General features: G+C 43.5%; 1 protein-coding gene across 8 annotated transcripts in view; it reads right to left on the bottom strand.

Moving 5' to 3' along the window:
- Positions 1–3,674: 3,674 nt before the first annotated feature.
- The window catches only part of PCYT1B (phosphate cytidylyltransferase 1, choline, beta), a 44,103-nt gene continuing 20,304 nt past the window's right edge, over positions 3,675–27,473 (bottom strand). For 5 of the 8 annotated variants that reach the window (XM_032100852.1, XM_032100846.1, XM_032100847.1 and 2 more), the window contains 7 exons: positions 23,017–23,116; positions 21,588–21,704; positions 18,302–18,453; positions 17,307–17,385; positions 14,051–14,193; positions 11,664–11,852; positions 3,675–6,645 (listed from right to left, as the gene is read on the bottom strand). In XM_032100852.1, coding sequence (XP_031956743.1) covers positions 6,439–6,645; positions 11,664–11,852; positions 14,051–14,193; positions 17,307–17,385; positions 18,302–18,453; positions 21,588–21,704; positions 23,017–23,116 — 987 coding nt within the window. In that variant the 3' untranslated portion in view covers positions 3,675–6,438. Of the gene's footprint in view, positions 6,646–7,184; positions 7,494–11,663; positions 11,853–14,050; positions 14,194–17,306; positions 17,386–18,301; positions 18,454–21,587; positions 21,705–23,016; positions 23,117–27,473 lie in introns of those variants that run through there. The other 3 variants (XM_032100848.1, XM_032100853.1, XM_032100850.1) reach the window with 2 other exon arrangements.

A 27,473-nucleotide genomic window follows, 5' to 3' on the forward strand; every position in this document is an offset into this window, starting at 1 on the left:
ATGTTGACTGTTTTGGTATTGGGAAGCTTTCAGAGGTGTTTCATTAATGTGGTTGTGGAAGCTGATGCTGCATATTGTGCCATGAGAGCTGTCCTGGCAGATTTGGGGTTGTGGGTGTGCCCCTGAGCACCTCCCTTGCCTGATCCACTTGGCTCTTCATCCTTTGGTTAATAAATCTCTTTGTAGACATGGAATGCTGGGTATCAGGTCCTTGGGGTGGTGGAGGACCCGCACTCAAGGCATGGTCAGGTTTCCACTCAGGTAAAGGAACCTGGCTGTGTGTGCCAGGTGCGAGTCATGGCTGTGGGGGGGTTTCTGTCTTGTTTCTGCACTAAAGGTTAAGTTTTCCCCCCAGGAAGTAATTCTTTCCTTCTCAGTTTTCAGATCCAGGTGTCCCTTCAGTGAATGGGTGTCTGTGGTCAGTGTGATGCAGCACTTGAAAACTGCCTGTGTAAAACAGCTGGGTCCTGCATGTTACAATGGACAAGGCTGCCACTTACAAACTATTTCACAAACAGCCATTTGTGATGGGTGAAGAGGTTGGAGTTATACTTTATTCTGGTCTTTTAAAATGCATTCTATCTTGCTGTTAGTGCTCACATACGTAATTAATCTCAACTTTTGGGTTCTTGGTTAAACAGTTGGGTAAAACATGCAAGAAGATAACTTGGGTAGTTCTCTGTGGGTGCAATTTCATTCAGGTCAGAATGGCTGGAGTCAGTTCTGCTGATGGCATGGCATGGCACCACCACTCACGGCTTAATGGCTGGGTTTTAATTAGCTCCTGTGTCGTTTAGCTCTACGTTCTTAATGACAAATTGATTTGACTTCCCAAAGTGGAAGTTAAAAGGTGTCAGAATAGAGGTGTTTGATCTCATAGCATTACTTTTTCTTCCATTTCTTTCAAAGATACAGACTCTGAGTGTGCTGGTGTTTTCTGACAGTTGATGTTCTCTCTGTGTGATACAAGTTTGTGCTGTGGCATCATTTGAAGAAAAGGTCCTCTTGAGGAGAAAAAAGGAAATTAGAACAAGCCACCCAAGATCTGTGAGGCTGTTTGGATTATGTTTAATTTGGAACCGCTGTTCTAGGGGCATTTTGTTAGTTCTTACACAGGATATGGCTTTATGCAGTTTTGTTTGCATGTGAAAAATACGAATATTTAAAATGTTAGGTTTGTTCTTTTCTGGAATAAATGCCCTCATTTGTGAGAGGCCTTTTACATAACCAATGGGGGATGAGTGGAACAAATGAAAATTTTCCCTATGGGGTAGTTTCCCATTTTGTTTTGGCATTTGGCTTTTAATGACATACCATAGAAATGCATTTACCAGGACACTGGTAAAAATGAAGCTCATTAACTTTTAAACTGATGATGTAAACTATCTTAAGTATGGCCAAGTAGCAAAGTAACTGGATCCCTACTGGTTGATGTGTTAGTTTTGAAATGAAAAAGCTGGAGCCGAGCATGGTGTGTAGAACATTAAAATAACATCTCCTCTTGGTATTCAGAGCTGGTCACTTGTAAAGAGCAAGTTAAAATTAATCTGCTCTTACTAAGCAGATGATGCCTTTGCAGTTCAGTCTCTTTATTTTATGGAAAACCAGTGTTGGTTTGTGGAGAAATATGATTAGAGAATCACAGGAATACTGTAAAAAAAGTACTACAATGTGATGAAGAGGACATAATTAATTCTATTAAAGCTGTTTCTAGAATTTGAAATATGTGTGAGACTTGATGTGCACATACAGCCTGGTCGGTGCCACCAGGGAGGCTTTTCCCTTTGAGTGTTCCAGCTGTCACGTGTTAAGCACAGGAACAATTGCTTTGAGATAATGAAACATTTTTGTCTTGATTAATCCAGTTAAGCATTTAAAAAATGAATTAGTTAATCGTGTTTGTGCGAAGGGCAGAACTGCCTCACCTGGCTCAGAACCTGCAGTTCCCTGTTCGTTGCTGAAGCAGCGATTGATGCTGTTGGAGTCTCTAAAAGGGGATGGAGACACCAGGTGTGAAAGAACTGTTTGAACTGGCCATGAATAACTGCTGGGGCAGGGGAATTCAGGTCTCGTATTTAAAGAACTAGTTGTAACATGGGAGCCTGCTGGGATTCCGCAAGATCAGCAAATGCACTTGTTCTGGGAAGAACCTCAGTTATTGCTGGAGTCCAGTCCCACATTCCCCAATTAGCACAGTGAAAGTGCATGTTCAAAGGCTTGCAGTTATTTTTATTTCAGTCTGTATTTGTCTCCTCTCCTTCAGGCAGAGCCATGAGGCGGTGGCCTTGATTTCCATTTGGATTAGAAATGCTAATGCTGCCCTTCCCTACACCAGGAAAGGGCCTTCCCTTTGGAAACAAAAGGGCAGAAAATACCTGTGTGTGTGTGCTTGTGGGACACGTGTTTTGAGAGGAAAGGAATCCCTCTTCAAAATCCAATCAGAAGAGGAGTTCTTAAGGTAGTTTGGTGCTTGAAAGATCTCCATGCAAGAGGCAAAGCCCTGGGTCCATTTTCTGCCCCATTTTCAGTTCTGTTTTATGAGAAGGTTGCAGGTCTTCTGCACCAGACTCCAGAGAATCTGCTGCTAAATTACGTGCTATCACACAGGAGACTCTCCCTGATGGTTTGTTACCCTTTTACAAGCAAACCTACAGTAGCATCAAAGCCTTCCTTCCTGCTGAGCTGACAGGCCCGGTGTTCAGGGGCTGCCTTGTTCCCGAGGGGTTTGCTGTGAACCAAAACAAGGGTCCCCTCTGGGCTGGGCTGCACACTGTAAGCTCACACACAGGGGTGTTTCTTATGGCTCTCCCAACTGGTACCAAGGTGCTGCTGAAAACAGTCCAAATCCATCTCAGGTAATAAGCCTTTTATTACCTGGGAGAGTTTTGGTGTGGACTCTGTGCCATTAAATAGTTTCTCTGCTATGCTCAATGACTTTGAAATTTTCTTATTCTGTTACTAAAAATATCTTAGCTAGGAAGTCCTGAGCTGCCATTTGCTGGTTCAGCTTCTCCCTGCCTGAGGCAGGACTGTTCAATAAATAATCTTTACAGCTGCTGCAGGTACTAGCTTCTTACAGAATGGACAAATGGGAAAAAGCAAAGCAGAATATTCGGACACCAGACTGACTTGGCTCAAGGAAGAGTCAAGTCCAAAAGCCAGTGTCAGCATTTGTCCCTAAGGCTCATGTTTGCTGCTGCAGTTTTCCATCCGGCACAGCCATGCATCATCTCGGCACCCATGAGAGCAACTCAGTTGCTGCTGGGGGTGGTTTTCAGCAGTGGAACCAGAATGGCTGCAAAAGCAGTCTCTTTCTTCCACTTTGAAGCAAGAATTCTAACAGTGGCTCCTGATTGCACTGTGCTGGGACAGAGAGTAAACAAGGTCTCAGACTTGTTGATGTCTAATGCTCCACCCTTCCAGCGGGGACAGCACTTCCCCACCTTCACCCACATTTTTCTGGGTGCAAGGTAAAGGCAAGGAGAGGTGATTCTGTCTGTGCAGAGAGCAGCAGAACTCAAGCAGCAGAATTTTGGGCATGTTGGCAGAGCTGCTCTTGGGGCTTTGTGGGGTACCATGGATGGGGATAACAGGTACTGTGCCGTCAGTGGGGTTTCCTCTGCAGGTTGTGTTCATGTGTCCGAAGATGCTGTAAAATGAAGGGGAGAGGCAGCTGTGGCTGTCATACACTTTATTTTTCACTTGGAGCTTGGCTGATAAATAGGACTCAATTAAAGTAACACTTGTGAAAAGTAAAACCCAACCATGACTCAGAAGTGCAAAATTGCCTTTCATGTGTCCAGACACCATGAGGTTCTGGTTTGCTGGAGACAGCACATGAATGTACCAGCAGGGCAAAGGCTTCAGCTTACTGATATCCTAAATGCAAACAAGACACCTGGTACAGAATATGGCTTTGTTGCTGGGTAGCCACCTGTGACCCTGAGAAACAGCTTCTGTTAAGAACAGGTCACTGGTGAGTTTTTCTCTAGTTACCATTTACAAGTCATGGTGCTGTCTCCACTCAAACCACTGAGCAAGGGCTGCTAAACAGTTAGTGCTATGAAAGTAAAATGAACAGAAAACAATGGTAAAAGCCAAGAACAACAAATCCTTGCCCACCTCCATTGCATTTGGACATGGCTCGTCTATCAACAGCACCAGTAGAAGCAGGCAGTTCCTGTGGTGGTGGAGTGGTTTGTGATGGCAAGACTTAAGACTTGCAAAGGATCAGAAAAACTAACAAGTGCATCCCAGGTATGAAATTACAGTAACAGGTTGCCTAAGGCTGAGAAAGGTTTTAATTGCATTGTCCCATTGGGCGCGGCAGCAGCTGAAGTAGCTGTGGCTGTCCCTTTGCACATTCCACCCTATTTCCTGCTCACCTGTTTTTGCAGCTCTGTGAAGGAACTAGCTTGACTCTGGAGGACAAAGTGTGGCATGAGATGCAGTGTACTCAGTCTTGTGGTAGTCTGAGAAGTGTCTGGCAAAATGTTCCCAAAGAAAAATTAGTTACCTCATAGTGGGGGATGGAAGAAAGCTGTAGGGAGTGAGCAGAGTGTGGGGCAAATTTGGTGCCTGGTACCAAGGTCTGTAATTTACCTGCCCAGACAGTATCTGGAAAGGAGTTTATCTACCAGCGAGTCACCCAGCGAGGCAAGGACAGCAGCCTGGGGGGCACTGCTGCCAGCAAGCACAACCACCCCACATGCTCAGGCATTTTGGTCCCTCAGTTTTTTTCCAAGAGCAATGTGGAGCCCTCCCTCCCCCAGTGTTTCTTGTGCTGCCTGTGCAGGGAAGCAGCCAGTGCTGACTGGTGCTGCCCACAGCAGCCGGTGTGTCCTGGTGGGTTTGCAATTCCAGGCAGCAGTGGCACAAGAGTGATTCTGTGGCTGCAGCCCCCTTCCCGGACTGCTTGAGGCTGTGCCCAGCAGGCTGCCCATGAGACAGGGGGCAGTGGCAGCCTTTACCTGCTGCCCTGGCACCACAGCTGCTGCTGGGCTGGAGAGCCTCAAAGGTGGCCATGTGCTGAGGCAGCTGTGCCAGGCAAGCCTGGGACCAAATGGCAGCAGTGGCACAGCCCCACCCCAGCGCTGGGGGCTGGGGGTTTCCTGCAGCTGTGAGGCAGAGCAGCCCCAGGGCTCAGGAATCCTGCCAGCCCCTGCAACCACTTCAGCAGGTGTCAGCTGAGGGACTGAACATGGAGCCAGATGTCAGGCAGGACTGGCTTTGCCCAGTAGGAAGATCAGCATTGAGGGGAGAGCTTCACCCGTGCTACCCTCTGTGTTTCTGCTTGTGGCTGTACAGGTGTCATGGATGGAGAAAGAAAATAGTTGTGCCTAATCCTGTTCAGAAAGTTTCCTTTGGTTTTTTCAAATTTTTTTCCTCCATATTAGCGTAGAGGAATAGGTTTGGGATCCTCTGCAGGGGCAGTGTGTCTGTGAACACATCCTGTTTAGAGTTTGATGAGAAGTTTAACTGGCTGAATACCATGTGACAACAGCACTGTTTGCTTATCATTTGCTGATACATAGCTGGGAGCAGCAGGTTTTCCTAGGAGGCCACATCCCAAGGCCTTGGGATCTTTTTTAGAAATTCACCAGTAAAAACCACCAGCATCTTCAAACTGTCTTATTTCTTACACCACCACATTCCAGCTAGGGCTGTCTTTTCATTTCCTTTCTTGCCTTCAAAGTGCAAAGCCAGGGAGCAAACCAGAAGTGATCAGGCAGCTGTTCAGGCACTAGGAACGCGGAGAGCAATTTGATAAAGCAAAAAGCCAGACTCTTTACACACCCCACACAGAGGCTTGGTCAACAAGCAGCACTGAATATATTAAATGGATTTCCACCAACTTGCCTGGACAGCTCTTCATTTCAGTGCATGATTTGGGCTCTGGGGCAGATGTTATTCAAAAGGAAAAAAATCCAACTTTATTCCCCGTTTCTCAACATACTTCCTGCAGCAATGCGGTTCCTTCACCTGCCAGAAGAGCTCAAGGTCAGCAGGGTACAACGGCATCTTCCTCCCTCTGCAGGCTGCAGCCGGCACTTCCCTGTGTGCTGGGTCCGGATCAGGAGCCTGCTGGGCTCCTCCTGCCAGCCCCCCTCGGTGCAGAGCTCCCACCGGCCTGGCCTGGAGCAGCAGCTGGAAAGCAGCAAGACAGGGGCAGGAACTTGCACATGGGTGTGTTTTTCTGTCAGTCCCTGGGGCTGTGCCTGGCAAGTGCTGCCGGCTGGGTCTCCAGCACCGCGAGAGAGTGGGGATGGGATAAGCTCTTCCTGAGATCTCCCCTGCTGTGCTCCAGTTCATTTTTGACATCTCCCAGAGCACGATCCCTGGTGTCAGAGATACCCCTGGTGTTCCTCACGCTTCTCCCCATCCAGTGGTTGAGTTCATAGCTTGTTCTTCTGTCTCATGGTTAAAAAAATATATTTTTTATTTTTCATCCTCATCTCCCTCGCTCATGCTGCTGAGAGAGGCAGAGGCAGCTTTTGGAGAAGAGGGAGGGGAGGTCTTATTGATGACCCAAGGTGGAGATGGAGAACGGGATGGAGAGCGGCCTCGCGTAGGACTGCTGTTTGGGCTCTGCCGGGGAGAAAAAGCCTGGAGCATTCGGCCGCTTCGTTCCTGGAACATCTGCTTCTGCAAAAGCAAAGTGAAAAGATGCTCTTTGAGTAGTGCACAGAGAAGGCTGTGGGCAGGCAGGGGCTGCACTGTGCCTCTCACTGGGGAGTGAGCCGGGAGCCAGAGCCCTGGAGCATGGCTGGTTTGCCTCTGCTGTGCTCATGATAACCTGGTCCTTGCATGCAAGTTTTTACCTCAGCTGGGCCACCTCCTGTGTGAGAACACCCTTTGTACTGGCCCGAACCACACGGGGGGACTCCCTTTGTATTTTTTTTGTACGCGTTCATCAGCCTCTTGTCTCAAAAGGTCAACATTCCTACTTCCCATGGCCTTTTCCTTCTAGAATGTTGGGAAGGACCACCCATCTCCTCCTGAGCTTCCTGGCTTTCCCAGCTTTTATTCCTCCTTCCCTTCCCAAGGGAGACAGCCTGGTCCCTGCCAAATACTGGCAGCCACTTCCCCAGCTCTCTGGAGCAGGCATGACCCAAACCCATAAACTGAAGGTGGGAATGTCAGAATTCGCATGTCTGTTGAAAAGAGAAAAAACACTTGCAGGCTCTGTGTTCTGCTTGGAGCTTTATTGTCACTTTTGCTTTGTCAAGCTGAGTGGAGGCCTGCCAGAGCTGGTGGAGTGGAAGAGACACCTCTGCAGTCAAGCAATCTGCTACAATAAGGCAAGTGCCTCTACTCATTAGTAGCAATGTGGCCTTGCGTCATGCTGGGTTATGGAAGATGTGGCATGTGCTGCACAGGCTTCACATGGAAAATGCCAAATCCGAGTGCCCTGCTGCTCTTCCTGGGGATGGGGAGCAAGAAGTCTCAACCTTGGCTGAAGTACTGGCAGTCAGGTCACAGGCGATGCTTGGCTGAAAGGAAGATCCAGCCCCAAGAAAGTTACGTTACCACTCAGGTCTGAGAGGAAAATACTTGTGCAGAGTGCATGGGGTTTGCCTGTTTGGGCAGCTGCAAACTTGACCTCAGCTAAGTTTTCATCTTGTTCCTATTCCCCTTCCTGCTGCAGTGACTCTGCTCTGTGCTGACCTTCCCCCCAGCCACAGAGCATCTGGCTGCCTGTCTTGCTCCTTCTCCTCCTCTTCGAAACTCAGTATTCCCTGCCAGTGGAGAGGCAGAGGCTGGTTTGCCCCTCAGGTTTCTGGGTGTTCGCTAAATCCCAGGGCTTAAAAATCAAGCACAAATACTGAACTTAGCTGTTCTTCTGTGAGCTCCCTCTCCTAATTTACATCTTTATCCCATTTGCCTTTACTGACTTAGTCTTAGAGGCTGGATGTTGCTGCAGTGTGGAATGGCAGAACAGTTCCTGCCTGAAGCTACACTTACCAAGGCTCTCGTGCATAAAACCCCATGGTGTGTAACCTACCCCTGCACTAATGCTAGGTCAAAATATTAGTAGAGACTTCCTAAAATCTCAATAGTTAGCAGATGGTGGTTGCTCCTGATAAATGGTGCCAGGAAGCATTCAGAGGGGGAGGATTTCTGCAGCTGAGAGCTGCGAGGATGGCACCAGGGCTGGCAAAGCCCCAGGGCCCATTTGCAATTCAGTGGTAGGGGTGCAAAATTTCTCTGTAGATCACAGAAACGTCAGGTTCTGTGAGCTTAAGTTGTTTCACCCTCTTACTGAAGATAATCCCTGATAAAAAACCCCCATGTTTGATATGAAATATCTTTTTCCTGGCCAATTGAAATACTTTGACTTCCTTCTGTTACTTCAAACAACTCAGTGGCACAGTGGTGCTTCATGGGGAGTACCAGTGCTAGGGGACATCCAAGTGTCCCATCTTGGCTTAGCCTGCACCATCCCAAGTGGTAGGGGGTACTTGACTGTACCTTAGTCACAGAGGCCAGGGATGGAAAGGGGAATCCCACCTTCCTGCTAAGTCCCTCAGCCAGGCTGTAGGACACCTGCTTCCCAGGTCTTCAGTGAAGAGTTTGTTGCTTGAACAAGCTGATGCACTCACACCTTCAGTAGGGCAAGTGCCTGGCCCCTCCGCGTTGCCTCCTGCATTAGTGCTGGAACCACCAGGCTGCTGGCTCAAACCACAGCTCTGCAGGAGGAGGAGGTGGTGTCATCCACCTGCCTCACAACCTCTTTCTCTCCAGCTGTGCCCTAGCAGGGTCAGTAAGCCATGCCCTTTGCAGGCAAGGAGCTCCTTGGGCCACTGGGTACTGAAGAAGCAGAACAAGTGTTAATGGCTTCCTTGGAGTGCTGGAGGGTTAGACAAGGCTGGATGCACTGAGGACCTTTACCAGAGGCAGGGAAATCATTTCAAAGCCTTGATTCAAGCAAGTTCAGGTACACCCAACCAGTTTAGGGTTTGTTTTTGGCAAACTCGCTACTGGGAAAAAACATTTTGCCTGTTTCTGAATTTTATTGCCTGTATGTTGATACCCCTTTGCTTTGCAAAGAAAATGCCAGCTGGGTGTTAAGAGAAGGCTTCTGCTTTGGAGCTGCTGATTGTTCTAAGGGCATTTTAGGTCCACGCTGCAGACAGGTGGTGTGGCCTAAACACCATCCCCAGGTTCTAGTTGCAACCTGTCTTATCTGAGCCCCTGCTGATGTCTGAGGTGATGCAGCTATTTGGAAGGCAACCTTCCCCGAGTGCCCCTGTGTGCTGAGCAGAGGGAAGCCAGCCCCTTGAAGGGACATCTCATTTGAAGGGACATTTCTGAGGGAGACTGGCACAGAAACCCTGCCCTGTGAGCTGTGCTTTCTCTCCACTGCCCTCAGCTGTAGGTGCCTGCTTGTACATGTCTTGAGAGGAGGTGGAATGGACACCTGCACCCTGGAGTGGTGTCTCTGCCATTAGGCCCTGTGTGCCAGGCTGCGTGGTGGTCCTGTCTCACATCACAGAAAAGCTTCATGCCACATTAATCATTGTTTCTGACCCCGCTGTGACTCTCTTGCAGAAAACATATGCACAGGGGATTGCACAGGTGGGCAAAACTGCCCATGAATTATAGACATCTAGACAGTTGAAAACTGACATTTTGACCTCTTTCACAAACGGGTGGTTTTTTTGTGGGTTACATGGCCCTTACTTTTAGAAAACTGATGCTAGCATAAAGTGTATTATAATAATTATTTGTGAAATAATAATAGCATATTAATGGCATGCAAATTACTGATCTAGAAATCCAACGTGCCCGTAACGATTCCTGTACTTTTAATGTCAACATTAAAAGCAACATCTAACAGTGATAAGGCAAATTAACATTAATAACAGTTTTGACACTAATAGTAAGTTATCATTATTTTAAAAGTCTTTCCTGTTGCCAGGGCTCAAACTGATTTTAAAAAAGCTACACCACCTCTCAGCTTGCTGTCACTGATGCTCTTCCTACAACACTGTGAAGAGATTTCACTCCTCTTGTTCTTAGCAAAAGTCCCTGTGATTACACCAGACTTCCTACTCTGTGGTCAAACACTTACTCAGAAAACAAGAGTTTCTAGATTTTAAAAGACCTTTGCAGAGCACCTTTTCCTTAATTGAATTTGGTAAAATGTTTTATCAGCAAAGGTTTTTAAAAATGCCATTAGTGTGCAGTGTTGAGTGGGTAGAGTCAGGAAATGGAGTCAATGCTTTTGAATTCTTCTCCTCTCTCTGCACAGCTAAACTCACCTCCTGTGGCTTTCACGTGCTCTGTTAGCATCAGCTTCAGTTATTCAGCACCTATGGCCACAGGACCATCCCACATGGGGAACACACACCAAGTTCTATGGGCAACAACTCACAGAGGAAGCTTCATGTGGATGTGGACAATGTAGGAAGACCTGAGCATTTCATCAGAAGAGTTACCTTCTTGCTCTCCCCCAGGAACATGACAGTGTCCATGAACAAACTGTTAAATAAGCTCACTGTTCATGTGGCTGGGGCCTGTGTTGTTCACTGCCTTCGAATGGACACAAGCAGCTGTAAGATGACAAAGTCTCTGCTCTGAAGCCTTCACAGCCTAATTTTAGGTTTTCCTCAACTGAGTGTAATCAACATGGCAAGTCAGTGCAAAGATGAGAACTCCAGTAACAGACAGGTACTGCATGACTTGGTGGCACTGAGTTGTGACACAGCACTGATGTGAGCTACTTAATTCACAAAAGCTCTGTGACTCTTCCTATGTGTTTGTTTACGAACAAAAGCTCTGCTAAGTTCATTCCAACAGAAGGAAATTCTTTTTCACTGAGAGTTTGCAAACAGAGCAGCGTGTCTGAAATGGTGCCTGCACTGGAGGGTCTGGGCTTTCATCCCAACACAGATAAATTCTACATTCCAATTAAGCTTTGTTACTGGTTTCAATGCAGCAAAACGAAGTCATACAAGAAAACAAAGCTTCTTGAGGTCTGGCATGCTATCAGAACTGACAGATGGGGGCCAGGACTCTTTTGGGGCTCTGAAGTGCCACCAACTCACCAGCTGAGTTTGGTTTGAGAAGGTTTCTCCCCAGAAAGATGCTGTTGCAGATTCTCAACTGCCTGTCCAAGGCACTTGGGGACCATTAGTAAATGGGTCTGTGAAGCCAGCACATACCAAGCAGAGCTTTGCAAGTGCTTCAGTCCCACCTGAGCCTTCCCTGCTGTCAGTAGTTTTTGAAGTTAGAAAATTATAATCTACTGCTGAATACAGAGCATGAAGAGAACTACTGAAAAGCTTTTCAATGGTCCTGTTTTCCCTCACTACCTTCAGTGTATATCCCTGACGTCAGAGTGGTTGCATTTAATGCTAACAGGGCCAACAGACTGTATTGGCCTGTTTGCTTGTGTGGTGCTCCGCTGAACACAGTACTATGTTCAGCATAACACCTTCAGAAAATACAGATATCCCAAACAAGCAACAGCCAGAAGCAGCAAATCCTTCTGTTGCTGCAGTATTGGTATGCATTAATGGCTTCAGCAGCCAGGTCTGCCATTACCTTGCTGTGCTGGCTTTTGAGACTAAGAATGCAGCAGAAGCATCTGCTCTTGACCTGTGTTAGAGAGGAGAAATAAAAACAACTCAGACTTCCTGGGATGGCAGAATACCTACCCAAGCTCCGTCAGGTCCAAACAGCTCTAAAAAGTTGCCAATAAATTCCCTGGACTTTTCTTCCCACTTCTGAATGAGGTCATGGCTCTTCTCTTCCACCTTGTAAACAAATTCTTTTGACTTTTCCTCCACATTCTTGACTTTTTCTTTCATTTTGTCCACTTGGTTTTGAAAGCGATATTTCTTCTCCTGTTTTAAAAGTGTGTTCAGAGATTAATAAAAAACTTGGAAATAATCAGCCACAAACAGTTGATAAGACAAAAAAAATTGCATTAATGCATCCTAATAAATATGGCCCTGATTAGCTATTCCCGTGTTATTTTTACAAATGCAAGGTTAACGTTTGTGGAATTTAGTGCAGAAGGTACATATTGAAAAGACTTCCTGTGTGACTACTGTGTTTAATCCACTACATGAATCTTTTCTGTATTTTCAAACTGAATGCACTTTGAAAATGATATGAATCTTGTGAAGGATATGAGTGAGAAATGAACAGCTCAAAGTTAAACAGTAGGCAAAAGGCAAATCTCCCTAGGTTTACTAGCAAATGCTGCTGACTTGCCAGTCTAGATGTTAACTTGGACCAAAATGTCACTTTGCGTGGATTTCTGCAGAGCAGAAGGAAAACTCTCATCAACTCTGAGCCTGGCTAATACAGGATCTTCTGGCTGCAACACAGGTGTGTGTAGGTCAGTGGCCTGTGGCCAGCAAACTTCATAGAAAAGAGAGCAACTCCTAATTGCTAAGTCACACAGAAAAGGAGAGACACAGAAGATAATATTACAGAGCTCCTGGCAAAAGCTTCTGAAATACTTCAGGATTAAAGGGGTTTTGTCTTGAAATGCTTGAGTGCTCCACAAATTTTTGGTACAAGCAGATAAACAAGATGTGCTCTTGAAGGTGTGGTGGTCTGTGTAGAAGCACAGATCACTATTGGCTTTTAATTCTCTGTTAACTCCATTTAATGGCCACTTGAATTTACTTTAAAAACAAGCACTGTAGTGGGGTTTATTCTAGCTCACAAATCACTAAAAGCACAATCTTTGCAGGGCACAAGCACAAACAAAATCCCCAAGGTCCAAAGAAACCAAACTCACTCTGCACCTAGAACGTGATCAGCCCTTCCTTTAATGAGGAAACCAGTGCTCTTCTGCCTTGTGAAATCATGGGCATTTAATTTTGAAACACAAACAGTCTCTGGTGCAAATCAGCATTTCTGCATTTAAATTACTGTAAGCTAAATAACCAGATGTCAGGAGGTTCTTCAGGATACAACAGTGTCTGAGACGGGGTGGGGGAGGGGGGAAGCACAACTTACGCAACAGTATCTTAACCTCACAGATGCTAAATAATAAATTTGAGAACCTTCAAGGCATCCAGCATGCCTTATTTTAATGGATATTTGCAATAGTGATCCTTCTGGGTGGAGTACTTACAAGCAGGATTTTTTGAAGGTGTAGAAGACTTTATAAAAAAGCACAGTGAAATAAATATTTATGCCCTGTGATCTGGGGTTTATCTGCCAGACTTCAAAATAAGAAAGAGATAAACAGAAACAGATAAACTAAACTCTAATGAAATAACACAATTCAGTCCTTCACAAGGGGGTTTCCAAGCTCCAGGGAGGGAAGGTGAGAGATCCTGCTGTGAGCCATGTCAGTCACAAGGGAGATTTCAGTTATGTGGGTTATCTTGAGGTTTAAGTCAAGACTTGAAACAGAAAATGAAGGAAGGTAAAGTCTAATTTCTGTGAAGTGTTTACTTCTCACTGGAGGGGCAGGTCTGCATGTGGAAGATGAATAATCTCAGCAATTGTTTCACATGGCACTCTTGCCATTGTGGCTTCTGAGCTCTACAGCAGCATAATTTATACACCAGCTTCCTAGCATACTTCTTTCTTTTTGAAAACCATTTTAGCATTCCGTAGCAATCTCACTGCTTTGTCATTGGTTTTGTTAAGAGGTTTTTTTGGGGTTTTGTTTTGTTGGTTTTTTTAATCCTATCACGCTTGAGAGAAACTTGGGATTTCAAAATCCATGCTCTCTGGGCTGCCTTCTTGGAATAGGAATAAAGAAAGAAATTGTGTGTTGGGTGAGTGGTTGAGCAACCTCTGGTGGGAGGGTGGGCTCCTTCCTAGTGTGTTTTTGTCACCTACAGCTCAAGGAGGAAGGGGGAGCAGCAGCTTTGTGAAAAGCGTAATATGGAAATGAGGCTTCTAATTAATAGGAGCAATTAAAACTACCCTCAGTGTACCAGTTTCTTTTTAAATTAAGTTCTTTCCAGCTATTTTAAAAGCAGCAGGAGGAAGATACTATTTCTTAACCTTTACTTTACACTCAGGATGCTAGGAGAGAGCTTGAGGAGCAAATGCAGATCAATGTACTCACATTTATAAAACTGACATTCAGCTCTTTGGCGGTGTATCCTCGCTGGAGGTTGCGCCGGGCATACACGTCATAGTCCCGGACGATCCGTGTGATGATATCCGATGTGGAGATACCTTCGGTTCTCTGCGTAGGTACAAACATTCCTGAGCAAAGTGGGAAAAGAAAGCCTGCTGATAAAGCTTGGCAGGACCAGGCGCTGCAGTAGATAGCTGAGGATGAACACAAAAATGCCTGACCAAAGGTAAAAGGCTTGCAGTTCTGCCTTATTCTTAGTTCTCTCCTGTTCTTTCTGTCTGAGTTTGGGGAAGGCAAGATTGCTATACTATTAATTTTTTCTAAAGTCTTTAGAAAGACTAAAAATTTCCCTCTGTACAGTATCAGCTGTGGTGTAGAATTTATTAGACTGGCAGGGGCTCCCAAGCCAGGAAGGCCAAGTTTCACAGTTGTGGCAATTCACTGAGCAGTTCTTTCCATAAGCATAGCCTTTAATGTTATATAAAGGAGCAGAGACGTTTGCTGCTCTTCTTTATTTCTACTCCTGTGCTGCACCATTTGATAGACTTTGTTCTGCTGAGTAGAACAGACCAGTGTCTGGCCTTGACCAAAGCCAGGAAAAAGAGGCATTACAGTAACTGGAAAACACCCTGGAGGTTCCAGTAGTTTGCAACAGGAAGGTGAAGTGTAATGGTAGTGTTTTGTGTCTACCCAGCCATGTCAGTGGCTGCATAACCATCCTCCCTGCTCTGACAAATCAGTCCCCAAGAAATCTGGCCATTTATCAATACTGCTTGTATTTTCCTCAACACAACTGAGATATATGTGGCTCTCTAACTGCTCCTCATCAAGGCAGGAGCACCTAAACTGTTAACACAATTCACAAATGTAATAGTAGCAAAGTGCTGGCACACCTTGCTTTAGTAGTTATTTAGAGCTACAAAAAAATTACTACTATCACTTATATGGAATTGCAACATGAAGCTGCTGATGAGAAAGAGAGAGAGAGAAGACTGGAGATGGTTTGGGAAAAAAGAGGTAGTGCTTTGTCTTAAAATGGTGTTATAGCTACTGGCAAATTAATCCTCACATGTTCACTTGAAGTAAGCAGGCATTGGTAGCTAATTTTACAGGGTTGGAAAAAGACTCGGAGAACGAATCAAGAAGCTTAGCAGTCTCTTGTGACTAAATGCTATGTGATATTTTTTCTTTCTGATCTCTAATTAATACCCTGCTAAAAAAATAGATTACTTTAATCATGAGCAGACATGTTTCCCCGATCGTTGCTTTTCAGGCTTGCAGCAGTCACTCAGGAAACTATTTTTGGAAGTGGTGAAACCTACTTTGAGCCAGAAACCTTCACAGATAGGAGTTACAAGAATACATGAACAAAATTTAAACCCCACCTTTGTTAAGCTGAAAGTTGAACTGTAGGTGAACATTACCTTTAGCCATTGACTTTGCTTTCATATGCTTCATGTATTGGACTGATCCATGTTTTCCAAGCTAACTGTTCACAGATGTGCAAAAGTTTAGTCAGTGCACTGTTACCCAGCTCACCATTGCCTATTCACCCTCCCACCCACTGAAGACAGTGGGGAATTGGGAGCCCATGAGAATCTACCCAAGGAGCTCCAAGGTTCACATCTGCTTTTCTGCTGTCCAACAACCTGATGTGGGAAAATGGGAATACTGGAACTACAGAAAAACGTGCAAATGTATCAACAGTACTGGTCTATTTAAAGCAAAACCCCTAGGACAAAGGGGAAATTCATTATTGTAATAATGCTACTGTGGAGCATTAGGGACTATTACAGCACTAGATCTCAAAACTCATCACAAGTAAGTTAACATTATTCCCAATTTCTATGTAGCAAAATTCAGCCATACAAGACTCAAGATGCTTCTCTGGTATCTCGTGGTGACAGCCACAACAGACCATAAGTCCCTGAAGCTGCAAGTCCGTATTCTCTTCTGCAAAGTTTGAGTTTCTCATCGGGTCATGTGTGTACCGCACCCATGCCCAACGACAGCAGAGAAGGGTGTGCCAGGTTTGAGCACTCTCACACCCAGTCTGGTGTTTGATAATTAGGCAGGATAATTGATCCAGTGACACCAAGAGCTCCTGTCATGTTGTCCTGTGCACTCAGCACCTTACAGAAGAAAAGGAAAATAGCTACTTGTCCAGGATGTGTGCGGTATGTCCCTTGGTGACCCAGTCTTACCAGAGGGGCCTTTTTTCACTGCCTACTGAAGGAAGCTGGCGTTGGCTCTGAAACTGTAGACAGTTGTTCCCAAAGGAGGGCTGTGGGTCTGATACCACAGGGAGGTTCATAAGTGGAAAAAGATCAAGAACTGCTGCTATAAAAAGCTCATTCCTTCAGCTCAGGTCAATACCTGGTCTATAGCTGTCATTGTATAGCTTGGGAAGGTCACTTTGCATGACATACTACCATCAGGCAGATTGCTCTGGAAATTTTTCAAGCCTCCAATATACATGTTTATGCAGAACAGAAAGAGGCTGGATTTGCCAGGGTTCAAAGCAGCATCTCCAGGGAGCCAGAGAAGAAGGATGTGATTTGTTCCTCCTCCTGCACTGTTCACTGTGTTAGGATAGCTACTGCTGGCAAACAGTGGCTTAACGTTACCTCCTCAAATTTAATTCATCTTCCTTGAACCAAAGAGATACAAACTCCTAATGAGTTCAGCATCTTCATGTTCAATGTAATATGGTAGTCAATAAAACTGCTAAATAGTCATGGTAAGTTAATTACTCTTGATACTGATTTAAACCCTCTGGCAGTGTAATGAAAAGGACCCTCAGTGCAAGTGGATCCTAATGGCTCCTGAAGGTTGCCTTTGCTTGCCCATATTCAGGACTGGTATGTGTCAAAGAGCCATCAGTTTGTGGTTATCAAAAACTAAAGCTGGCTGGGCTGCTGTGGAAACTGAACTCATTTTCATCCATTCAAAAGTCTCAGTCAAGCACCACAAAATTGTTTTAAAAACCCAGATGGGTCTATTTTGTGCTCAATCTGAATGGTTTCCTTGGGATTATGGTAGGAATTCAGCCAAGGATATCCCTTGAGGTTTTTTTCAAAGTGAATCTTTCTGCTCAAATCAGCAGTACCTACCATTAGGGTGCAAGACAATGTGATATTATCTCTACTGCTTCTCTCCCAGCAGTTGTGGTTAAAAGACAGTAAAAGAATTTGAGCTGAGGCTGAAAAGGAAGGTGCTAAAAATGTAAAGCTGCCCTTACCTGCCTCCTTTATATGTTTGTATACATCATCCGATCCAGCGGAAGAGTACGGGATGTCATCATGTGCTACGAAGTCAATCTGCCAGTGAACAGAAGAATAACCACATCCCACCATCACTAAATTTTGGTTCACTGGGGATTTGTTATAGAGAGTTATCTCTTTTCTTGACTCCAGCTAACTTGCTTTTGACATTCTCATCCTAAAGCCATCGCCTAGTATATTGGACTAGATTTGGGCCTGCAACTGCTGTGCTGTATGATCAATTATGAAAAAACAGAAATCTTCTCTCCAAAAGCACTGCCACTACCACATCACTCTGACTGGCTCAGTGTGATATTGCAGTACAAAACCCAAGACACATACTCCTGCTTTTATTCCTACTGCAGACGCAAGTGGTGAAGCCCTGGCTTTCAAAACCATGGAGGCAGGATAATTGATTTTGGATCCTTAGGGCTGTGCATGTATACATGTATACCTAGCACTGTCATGCTGTCATTTTGTCACCCAGTGATGAGGACACTAAAATACATCCTAGTTAATTATGCTTTTGTTAGGATTCATATATGTTGCAAGGCAATCAATAGCATGTTGAGGACTCTATCCTGCCTTTTAGAGGGCACGTGGTATTTTTACATATTGCACCTGTTGCTATTAATAAGAAACATGCCTTTAATTCAGGACTTCAGTCACTAGGTGACAACTTTCCTGGTTCACCATCTCCTTTTCTGAAAGTCAATTTATCAGTAATTTTTTCACTGTTATTTTACCCTTCAGAAATCCCAGTAGAGAAATCATCTCAGCATATTGAGAAAAAAAGGCAAAATAAATATAACGTTTTCCGACAGAGATGGAGGCAAGGAATGCTATGTACCTGATTTCAGTGGCTGGAATTAACTGAATTAAGTAATTTGCTCCACCTAACAGAATTTCAGACTTGCTTATTCTCAAATGTCAGTCTACAAAGGGGAAGGGTGAGATAAGGGGAGAAATGTACCTTATGTTTTTCAAGGAACTCAGGTGTCAGTGTCCAGGGTGCATCTCTGATGACCTCATCCACATAACGACAGTGTCTGAGGGCTTCATATCGCTCCGTTTCATTCATCACAGTGAAGCCTTTGAATTTATGAGTTAAATCATCACTGCAAACTAAAATACAGATGTATGAGCAGAATGGCTCCACATTCAGTAAAATTAGCATGACCAGGAGCTGATTACTCCTAGATAAATCCACTAAGCACTTAATTTTTAGCTTAGTGGTTTTTGGGGTGTTCCAGGGCATCTAAGAGCTCTGCTTGGGGTTGGCAGATACAACTGTGTAATAACGAGAGAATCTTCTCTTTCTGGAGCTGCAGCCAGAGGCCAAGTAAGATATCGTAGGACATCTCAGGTGGTATCCTTTACATGCTAAGGTAAAACAATCCCCAATCTAGTGGGGATTTCATGAGCTGTGTTATTTCAGGGGTGATGACCAATGCTTTAAAACCAATCAAAGAACACAGCGTGGACAATCACAGTGCTCACTAACTCCAGGTATCACAAAATGGTCGGGGCAGGAAGACCACTCGACATCACCTAATCCAAACCCCCTCCTCCCAGCAGAGTCAACTACAGGTTGCTCGGGGCCATGTCCAGTTGAGTTTCCAAAGATGGAGATCCCTCAGCCTCTCTGGGCCTCCTCTTCCTGCTATTCATTTTTATGTAAACAACACTCTAAAAGGTGAATTTGCCAACAAAACTCAAAATCATAGTGGGAGAGTTTCTCATTAAATAAACCCTGATGGAAAACAAGTCATAGAAAACTTTATAGGAATCTGCCTCTGATCTTAGCTTTGAGTTCAGCAGGTTTCACAGAAAGAGAAGTACAGCTTGTGCCATGTTCAAATGGGAAGTTGCAGAAGGAAGCCCCAAGGAAAGGACTGGGAGAAGGCATATGCTCTAGTGAAATGAGCAGAGTTAAACATCCAGAAATCTTGCATCTTTAACTCTGGATGTACCAGTACTTTGTCACATTGCTTTTAAAACGAGAGGCAGGAACACCTACATTACCAGAGGACTGTAAAAGTTAGGTATTATCTTTCTACCCACATAATGTTGTGTAAAAACTGGTGACCTTCCCCACAACCATCTCTGTCCAACATTATAGCTACAATAGTTATTTGACACCCCACCTGGAATAATGTGATACCCATTTATAGCCAGTGGTTGTCCTTCACCACAGGTCAAACCTATGCCTTTGGATCTCACTTGTCTGTAAAAGTACTTGACAAATGATAAACGCAACATTACTAGTGCTGCAGTGAAGTGTGAGAGTAGCCCTATAGCCGCTGCTTCTTTCTAATCTGAAAACATCAACCTATCAGGCAAGCTGCGGACAAAGATGCAGTCTTTTTTTGAGATCTGAAATGGATGTTCTTGCCGTGATGGTCATTAAGGACTTTTAAAGTAGGAAAAATGTAGAAAGGCTTTGATAGCCCTGAAGCTTGTGCAAAATTCAAAGCCAGATAATAACATAAGTATGAATTTCAGCAAGCAAAATGCTACTCTATCCTATTATGTCAGTTGTGATGCCTGCTGACAAGAAATTTAATGGTGATCAAAGCATTTTCAGTAGAAAGATCCCTTCAGAGAGTGTATTTGTATTTATTTACAGCCTTTATGACATCTTTAGGCTACCCTCTCCTGGAAGAAAAGGTCTACCAGAATTACTGGAAAACAGCAATTTTTGCTTGAATTCTGAAGAAAGGTTTGATTTTATTTTCTGGTTACTATTTGTTCATGTACAATGCAGACACAGTATCTTTCTTTGTAATTCTTTTGAATCTGTTATCCTGCTCTAATGACTGATTGGGGAAGGTATAAATGTCTATTTTAAGAAGGAAAGTGATCTTAGGCCCAAGTAATTGTCTTCACAACAAGAAATAGAAGGGGTTGGTTGTGATGCCCAAAACGACATATGATAGCGGTGCTTTTGCAGTACAAACTGTATGTGGGCGTGGGAAGGTGCCCATTTTTTAAACATGCTAACACACAGTGCCTTGTTGGGAGCAGGTGCTGATGAGTTCTGGCTGCTTTGTCCTTCACTCCAAAAATAAGGGCGAAGTGAAGCTATGGCATGTATTTCAAAGGAGCCAGGCTTTTGTCCCAAAGCTCCTTCTTTATCTGGAGCATCCCCATATCCTTTAAAAACTACAATGAAATGTACATAACTTGCATTTTTTTAGACCTCACAGTCCTGCACCTCCACTTGCTGCTTCTGCATGTTGCCTGGCTCAGCAGGAAAACCAGAGAATCCTTAATGTTTCCTTCCTAACAAAGGGACTTGTCCTTTACCTCACAGGAAGCTCCATGGGAATCGACACAATTAATAAACTTGAGTAAAACAAAAAAACAGGTTTATAGTAAGATTTTGTTTTCCCTCTGTGTTGGGTCTTTTTCCCCCCTTTCAACTGTTTGGGACAAATAATGCACCTTTATAGTATCTGAAGATTGCACTCATGTTGACTGTAAAGCATTTGAGCAGCTGAATGAAGGTTGCTGTGAAATGTTTCTGCAAGGAATAGCTCAACCCTGGAGGTGCAAGAAAAATGGAACCAAACTGCACATTTATGAGGCTTCATGAGAGTAGGGCTTGCACAGCCAACTAGGCAGGAAAGAGCAACCCTCCTCAGGCACAGGCCAACTGCTGAACAGCTGTTAGCCAGGCACATAGCAAAAGAAGAAGATATTCATAGCGAAAAAAAACCAACAAAATAACCAGCCCGGGGACACCTGTGAACTGAAATTACATTCCACTCATGACCTACATTTGGGTTTTCAATGATAACTGGCTAGACTTAGCTTCTGCGATGATGCTGAAGGCTGGGTCTGGACCTGGCAGGCAGAGGCCATGGGGCTGTGCCTGGCTGGTGAAGGGACCAATGAGCCAGAAATAAATAATGGTTGTTCTCATTCACTCATCTCCATCTTTGAACAATTTTGAGCAAATAACTGAAAAAGGTAAATTATTCATATGGAGCTATTTTAAGCTCAGAGCCATGCAGGCACCTGCTTTAACTAGAATGGGAATTGTGCCTGTGCTGCTGAGGGCAGAATTTGACTTTCACTTTAATTGATGCAATTGTAAGATGTAATTCAAGGCAAACCACCTATAGAAAGCCCCTGAGTGAAAGTAGCATTCAAGTCATAGTGTATAAACAGCTGGGGGTGGGAGCACAGCAATAACTCTCTGATAGTGAAGCACAGAAGCAAAAATTCAGTGCAATAAATAACTCTGATCTTACCTCCTACTAATAAGTAGCTATTTGGGAATAGAGTTTTGGCTTGCATAAGAGCTCTAGCATGGCCAGCATGGAAGAGGTCAAATATCCCATCTGCATACACTCTGACAGGTCTGTCAACTGTGGAGAAAGAAACACAACACTGATTTTTCAGACCCCAAACAAGTTGCACTTAATTCTACTGGATGGCTTTTTGTTCCCAGATCAGATGATTGCAGAGATTTACCGCTGTTCTGATACTCAAAAGCACCACAGGTGAACCTGCAGTGTTTGATACTGCACATTACTTGTTCTTTGTACTCTGCAGTTTTCTCTCAGACTTACCCTATTTATTATCATCCATCATCCCCATACTCTAATTTAGCAAAAATGTCATCTTTCTGCCTCATTCGGAGTTCCACCATATGTCTTGTTCTTTTCTGCCTTTCTAATCAGTTATGCCTTATGGGTTTTTTCCCATCATCTCCCTTTCCCTCCCCTCTTGCCTTGACTAGCTTTTTTCCACAGCTTACTGCTGTAACAATTTATTGCTTACCTCTTCTACATAAACCTTTCACTTCCCTTTTTTCAGACTTTCCCCAAGTTCTTCTCTTTAACGAGCCTATAATTTCTTTTTCTCCTGCTATCACCCTTGTAACTCTTTCTGTACAGCACCTTCAGCAGCAGCCTCCATACTGAAAAAGGACTTGCTTTCTCAAATGACATGCTTTGCCACCTCCAAGCAAAAGCACAGTGGAGAAGAAAGCAACAGAGCTTCAACCTCCATGGATTGTGTTTCAGTGATAGCAGAGAGATGTCTTTGCAGTCAGGATATCCAAGGATCCATGGGAGAACACTGTTCCTTGCAGAGCTGACTGGAAAGCTGCAGCTTGCTCCTATAATGTGTACATACTTTAAAAGCTTATTTTAAATAAATAAAATAAGTAAACAAAGGCTTTTTAATAACGTCTTGAAATAAAGAGGGTGTTGAAGCATGCATATGGGACTTCATGTGAAGTCATCCTGCTTCCCCAGCCAAATCACAGATGCCCGAATAAAGAAATTGGCAAATAACCTTTAAGGCCACTGAAGGCCTGATGTGATCAACAGAAACATGAGTGAAAAGAAGAGTTTTCCAGCATACAGAGGCAGTATGAGACAAGAATCCAGAAGGTAGCTACTACATAACACAATTTTCAGGCTGGCAAGCCTTCCTTCCAACCAACATCTACAAAAACATCAAACTCTAACTTGAAATGTTTTCTCTTGTTGTTTCTCTAACAAAATATAATGGCTCTGTAGTTGATGGTTTCTTCTCCATTACCCAACAGCACAGACATCAGGCTTTTGCTTTTGCGTAGAAGGCAAAAATAAGCATTAATTAATGTTTGTATGGAAGAACCAGTGCTTTGGGAATGCCCACTCTCCTGTGGACACAGCTCTCTCCACATACCTGGTGTTCCCAGGCGGGCTTGTGCAATGGTTAACTTCTCATGGGGGGCTTGGCACTGACAGCTTGTTTCATCTGCAAATGGGGCAGGTGCCGTCAGCGTCTGCAAGGAGGAAAGAAAACGAAGAAAGTAAATTTATTTTCACCACCAAGTAGTTATAAAAGAACCATTTAACTGTGGCAGAATGCTGTAACCAGACTTCATGCTAGTTTGCTCTCTGGAGATTTTTGCTTTTTGGTCACCCCTGAGCATGCGCAATTCACACAAGGTAAAATGGTGAGGAAAATAAAGCTTTTCAAACATGTCATGTAACTGAATTCTTTGTCTCTGTTAGAGAAGCTTGGTCATCTTTGAGGTGGGTGAAGGCACACAATTTTTCTGTTTGCAGAATAAAGTCACGTTGGATGGTGTGAGCACCTTAACCCTTCTCAGCGACTCCAAAGGCCCAAGACGAAAAATATATTTTGTCACCTGTAAGTAACAGCTGGGAAAACTAACTGGAACTTAGAAAGCTGCAAATGAGCCACCTCTTAACAAGCACCACTTCCTGCCACTGGCATCTGTACAGATAATTGGGAGTAGAGGTTGTTTAGTTGTGGTTTTAATCAGACTCTGCTATAATTTCGAGAAGCCATTCAAAATAAAGGCAAGGATGCAACCTTAAGTCCCATTTAACAAGAGCTGACTGAGCTGCAACTCCTTTTTGGTCTGACACATTCTGCTATAGTACTAAAATACTCTAACTGTGATCAGAGCACCACAAGGGTACTTGCTCTGAGGAGCTTATAACCTAAAGACATACGAGACTGAGTGAGGATGTGTGAAGACTGACGTGGCATTATCTGTCAGAAAACTTGATTACTGAAATTGTATTTTCTGCCCATGCCTATGTAGGAAGTTATCACCCATCAGACCCTCAGATATTTATCATCTGCCATATGGTCTTACAGGAAAAAAACACACTTCTACAGCTTTTGGCTTGAAATCCTTATGAAAACATAGCTGAGTTTTGGTTTGCTTTGTTTTTCAGATGAAGTGGTGGTTAAGAAAAGCCAAAGGAAATCCGTCAGTTTGGCTCCACCATGATTTAACTGGGAGCTCATGGCTGTGCAGCTGTGGCTCTGTTGGGTTTTGAGAGTGACCATTTGATGTACAACTGTCACACGAGTTTGAATACCCATGGTTGATCGTAACAGAATCTCTTTTTTCCTTTACATTGTTTTTTCAGATTTTTGATGCTGAATGATTAATCACTGAGCATTTAGCATTCTTTAGCATCCCTGAGACACTTTAGGGCATGTCATGCCTAATTGCTGCTGGTTTGTTGCATGGAAAGCTCAGAGGACAGCAGTAAAACAACAACGAAGACTTAAAGATTCATATACAGTTCTTTCTGCTGAGTTGCTATTCATTTTGTTTACTGAAAGTAATTCAATTTCATGTAGGCTTCTTTTTTTTTCCTTTCCATTTTTCTTTCCTTTTTTATTTTTCCATACTCTCAAATGTTAAAGGAAATCACCATCGTTAGCATCTTCATGACAAAAATCACAGCATCTCTGCACAGACAAGGTTAAAAATGGAGAAACTATGACCAAACCCAAGTTTTTGTCTGGGTTTCATGGATGGGAACTGTTCATCAGGCCACCCACGCTGCACAATGTAGAACATTACACATAATCATACAGTGCCAGCTCTTTCCTTTATTTTCTAAATACTGTCTTTTTGCTTCTGGCTTTGCTATTGCTGGGTGCTAATCTGTCTTTTTATCTCCAAGCAAGGTCAAGCTACACGGCAGCCCATACAGCCTGGTTCCTGCTGAGATAAAGAGAAAGGCAGAAATGTTAAAACAATAATGGCTATGGTCTGAGGCCTGCAACTGGTAATCAGCTCCTAGCTTGGCAGAGGCTGTTTCCTTGGATGTTATTTGAAGAAAATAGGCCTGGTTTGCAGGAAGATACCTCTTTTTCCCCCCAGGCAAACACAGTGGTGCTTTTCATCCATGTAACCACCTTTGCAGCACTGAGATTTTTCCTTCAGTCTCTGCTCAATGGAGAACAACCTCTATTAGCTTCCCATCAGTCCAGCTTTTATAAAATGTTCATCATTAAAGCTCACTTTACAGATCAGGGCTTAGAACCAGACCTGTCAATATTCCCTTTACTCTCTGACCTCTCAGTTACTGGATACGAAAATACATCAAATGCAATAGATTAAAATCAGCCATATTCCATCAAAGCCATATAGAGAAATGCATAAACACCATGTGCTGACAGATCAAAGGAAATCTACAGCAGTAGCTTCCAAATGACTACTATTTTATCTGTCCTAAAAAAATTATTGGTAAGCTTAACAAAAACATGAGTAAAATGAGACCATTTGGTTTGTATATAAGCCCATAAGAAAAAATATTTCAAGAAATTATTAAAACCCAGAAATAATTTATCAAACCTTTTCAGTTTGCATATAATTACTGGTATTCCTTCCAGCTTCTTGACAGAATAACTAGAATTGTGAGAAGACAGCAAGTAATTTATATAGCAGCTTTTCCATTTTGGTTAATTGATTAAAGTACTTTTGGAAGTCTGCTATAGTTTTGCCAATAATCAGATGGTTAGACAAAGACTTTGTACTTCTGTCTTTCTCTGACAGATTTTTCCCTTCATCTCTGCCTTCCTTATATTCCAGGCATTTACATTTTGCAATTAGTCCAGCAAGTGAAATTAGCCTTGTATTTTGGAGCAAGGTAAGCTCTGGAGACCTGCAACATCCTGTAGTAATATGTGAGAGAAAGCTTATTACATGTCACAAATGGAGAAGTCATTGTAATATTAGGACTTATTAATGATAGTTACTTTAGAAGATGATAAAAACCTCTTGCAATAAGAGTCCTGTTTCCTGGAAATGAAGACAGAATTCAGTAAAATGAAGGTATGTGAAACCATCATATTTAGTAACCCTTGCATATTAGAAGCTGTTCATCCTATGAGAAGCTTAAATAATGTCTTGCTTTCTAGGAAATTTGCAAAAGATCTGAATGATGTTCAATAAACTTCAGGACATTAAAAGATGGAAGGTAGATAATGGGGGCTTTCCCAGCAAGCACCTCACAGCTCCATTTGCACCAGCAACATCTTTGGAACCCACAGCTCTATTTGGTGAGACAGTAGCCAAGAGGAGAGGGCACAGCGCAGTTGGTAGTCCTGAGCTGGTTCTGGGGCCAGGACACTTCATGAAGAAACCCTACATGAGAGCTAGAAGCAGCTTATTTTCAGGTGTATCTTGATGCTGCCTTTTTATTATCACTCTTCACAGTCTCTTAGCCTGCCGTAGCCATTTAACTTAGCTCCTAGGCGTAAGATAAACACTCGTGTTTCTAATGATTAAAAGGGAAGTTGCTGGTGTTTTGTAGAGGCAGAGGAGTCCTAGCACTGAAATAAGAGGTCAAGAACACCTGTTCAAGCACCTACACACTCTCTCTTTTGTTTACAGCCTGTTGTGTTATTTTGCTTGCTTTCTGTATGTTCAGTAGTTGGGTTGGGTTTTTTACACAGCAGCAAGGAAGACAGAAACATTCTTTTAAGTAGGCAAATGTAGAGCCACCCATGTCATAGTGCACCTACCATTATAACTCTGCCTGCAGGGTGACTGCAAGAAACACAGCTAATGGAAGGAGCTACTGCCTTTTTTTTTTTTTTTTTTTTAAGTCATGCAATTACACTACCTTATCTCCTCTTGGTAAACTTGTATTGTCATCTAAGATTTTGCCACTGACAAAGGTCAATGAAATTTCAGATCATGAACTGGTACAGCTACAGAGGCAACACTTGATAAAGCAGGCTGGACCTGTGCTCATAGCAGAATTAAACGGGCAGGGAAATTCTGTGGGAGGTCTGATGCTGTAACCACCTTTTGTCTCAGAGGCTGTATTTAGAACAGGTAAGTGATTTCAACAGGTAAGTGGAACAAATCACGTGGGTAAGGTCTACTCATATGAGGAACGATTATTTTGGGAACCTGCTCCTGATGTTGGGAAACAATAATTATAGAGCAAGAGACACTGACATCAGTTTCAAGGAATATTTAAGAAAAAAACCTATCAAAACTATTGAAAACTAACTAAAAATATGTGCCAGGTTTCTGAGGTATGAACTTTTCGTAAGATGAAGGACTACCAAAGCCTTCTCTTAGAGGCTCAGGGAGCAAACATTGTCAAAAATGAAAACCATGTTTTCTCCTACCTGTTTGGGTCAGCAACCTTGATCCAAATAGGTAAATTTATGAGCATTTAAATTGTAATTGAATCTTACTGGTAGTTGTCTCCTGGTAAACTTTTCACAAACAGTTCTAATATTAATGCCAAAATCAAAAAAAGTCTAGCCTGTTCTCCCACAGTTCTGCGGACTCAGGGAGGTGGATGTGAACTAAAAATATGGCAAACTAACCTTTTAAGAACAATAAC

This window comes from Corvus moneduloides, chromosome 2 (genome assembly GCF_009650955.1).
Source record: "Corvus moneduloides isolate bCorMon1 chromosome 2, bCorMon1.pri, whole genome shotgun sequence".
NCBI lineage: Eukaryota > Metazoa > Chordata > Aves > Passeriformes > Corvidae > Corvus > Corvus moneduloides.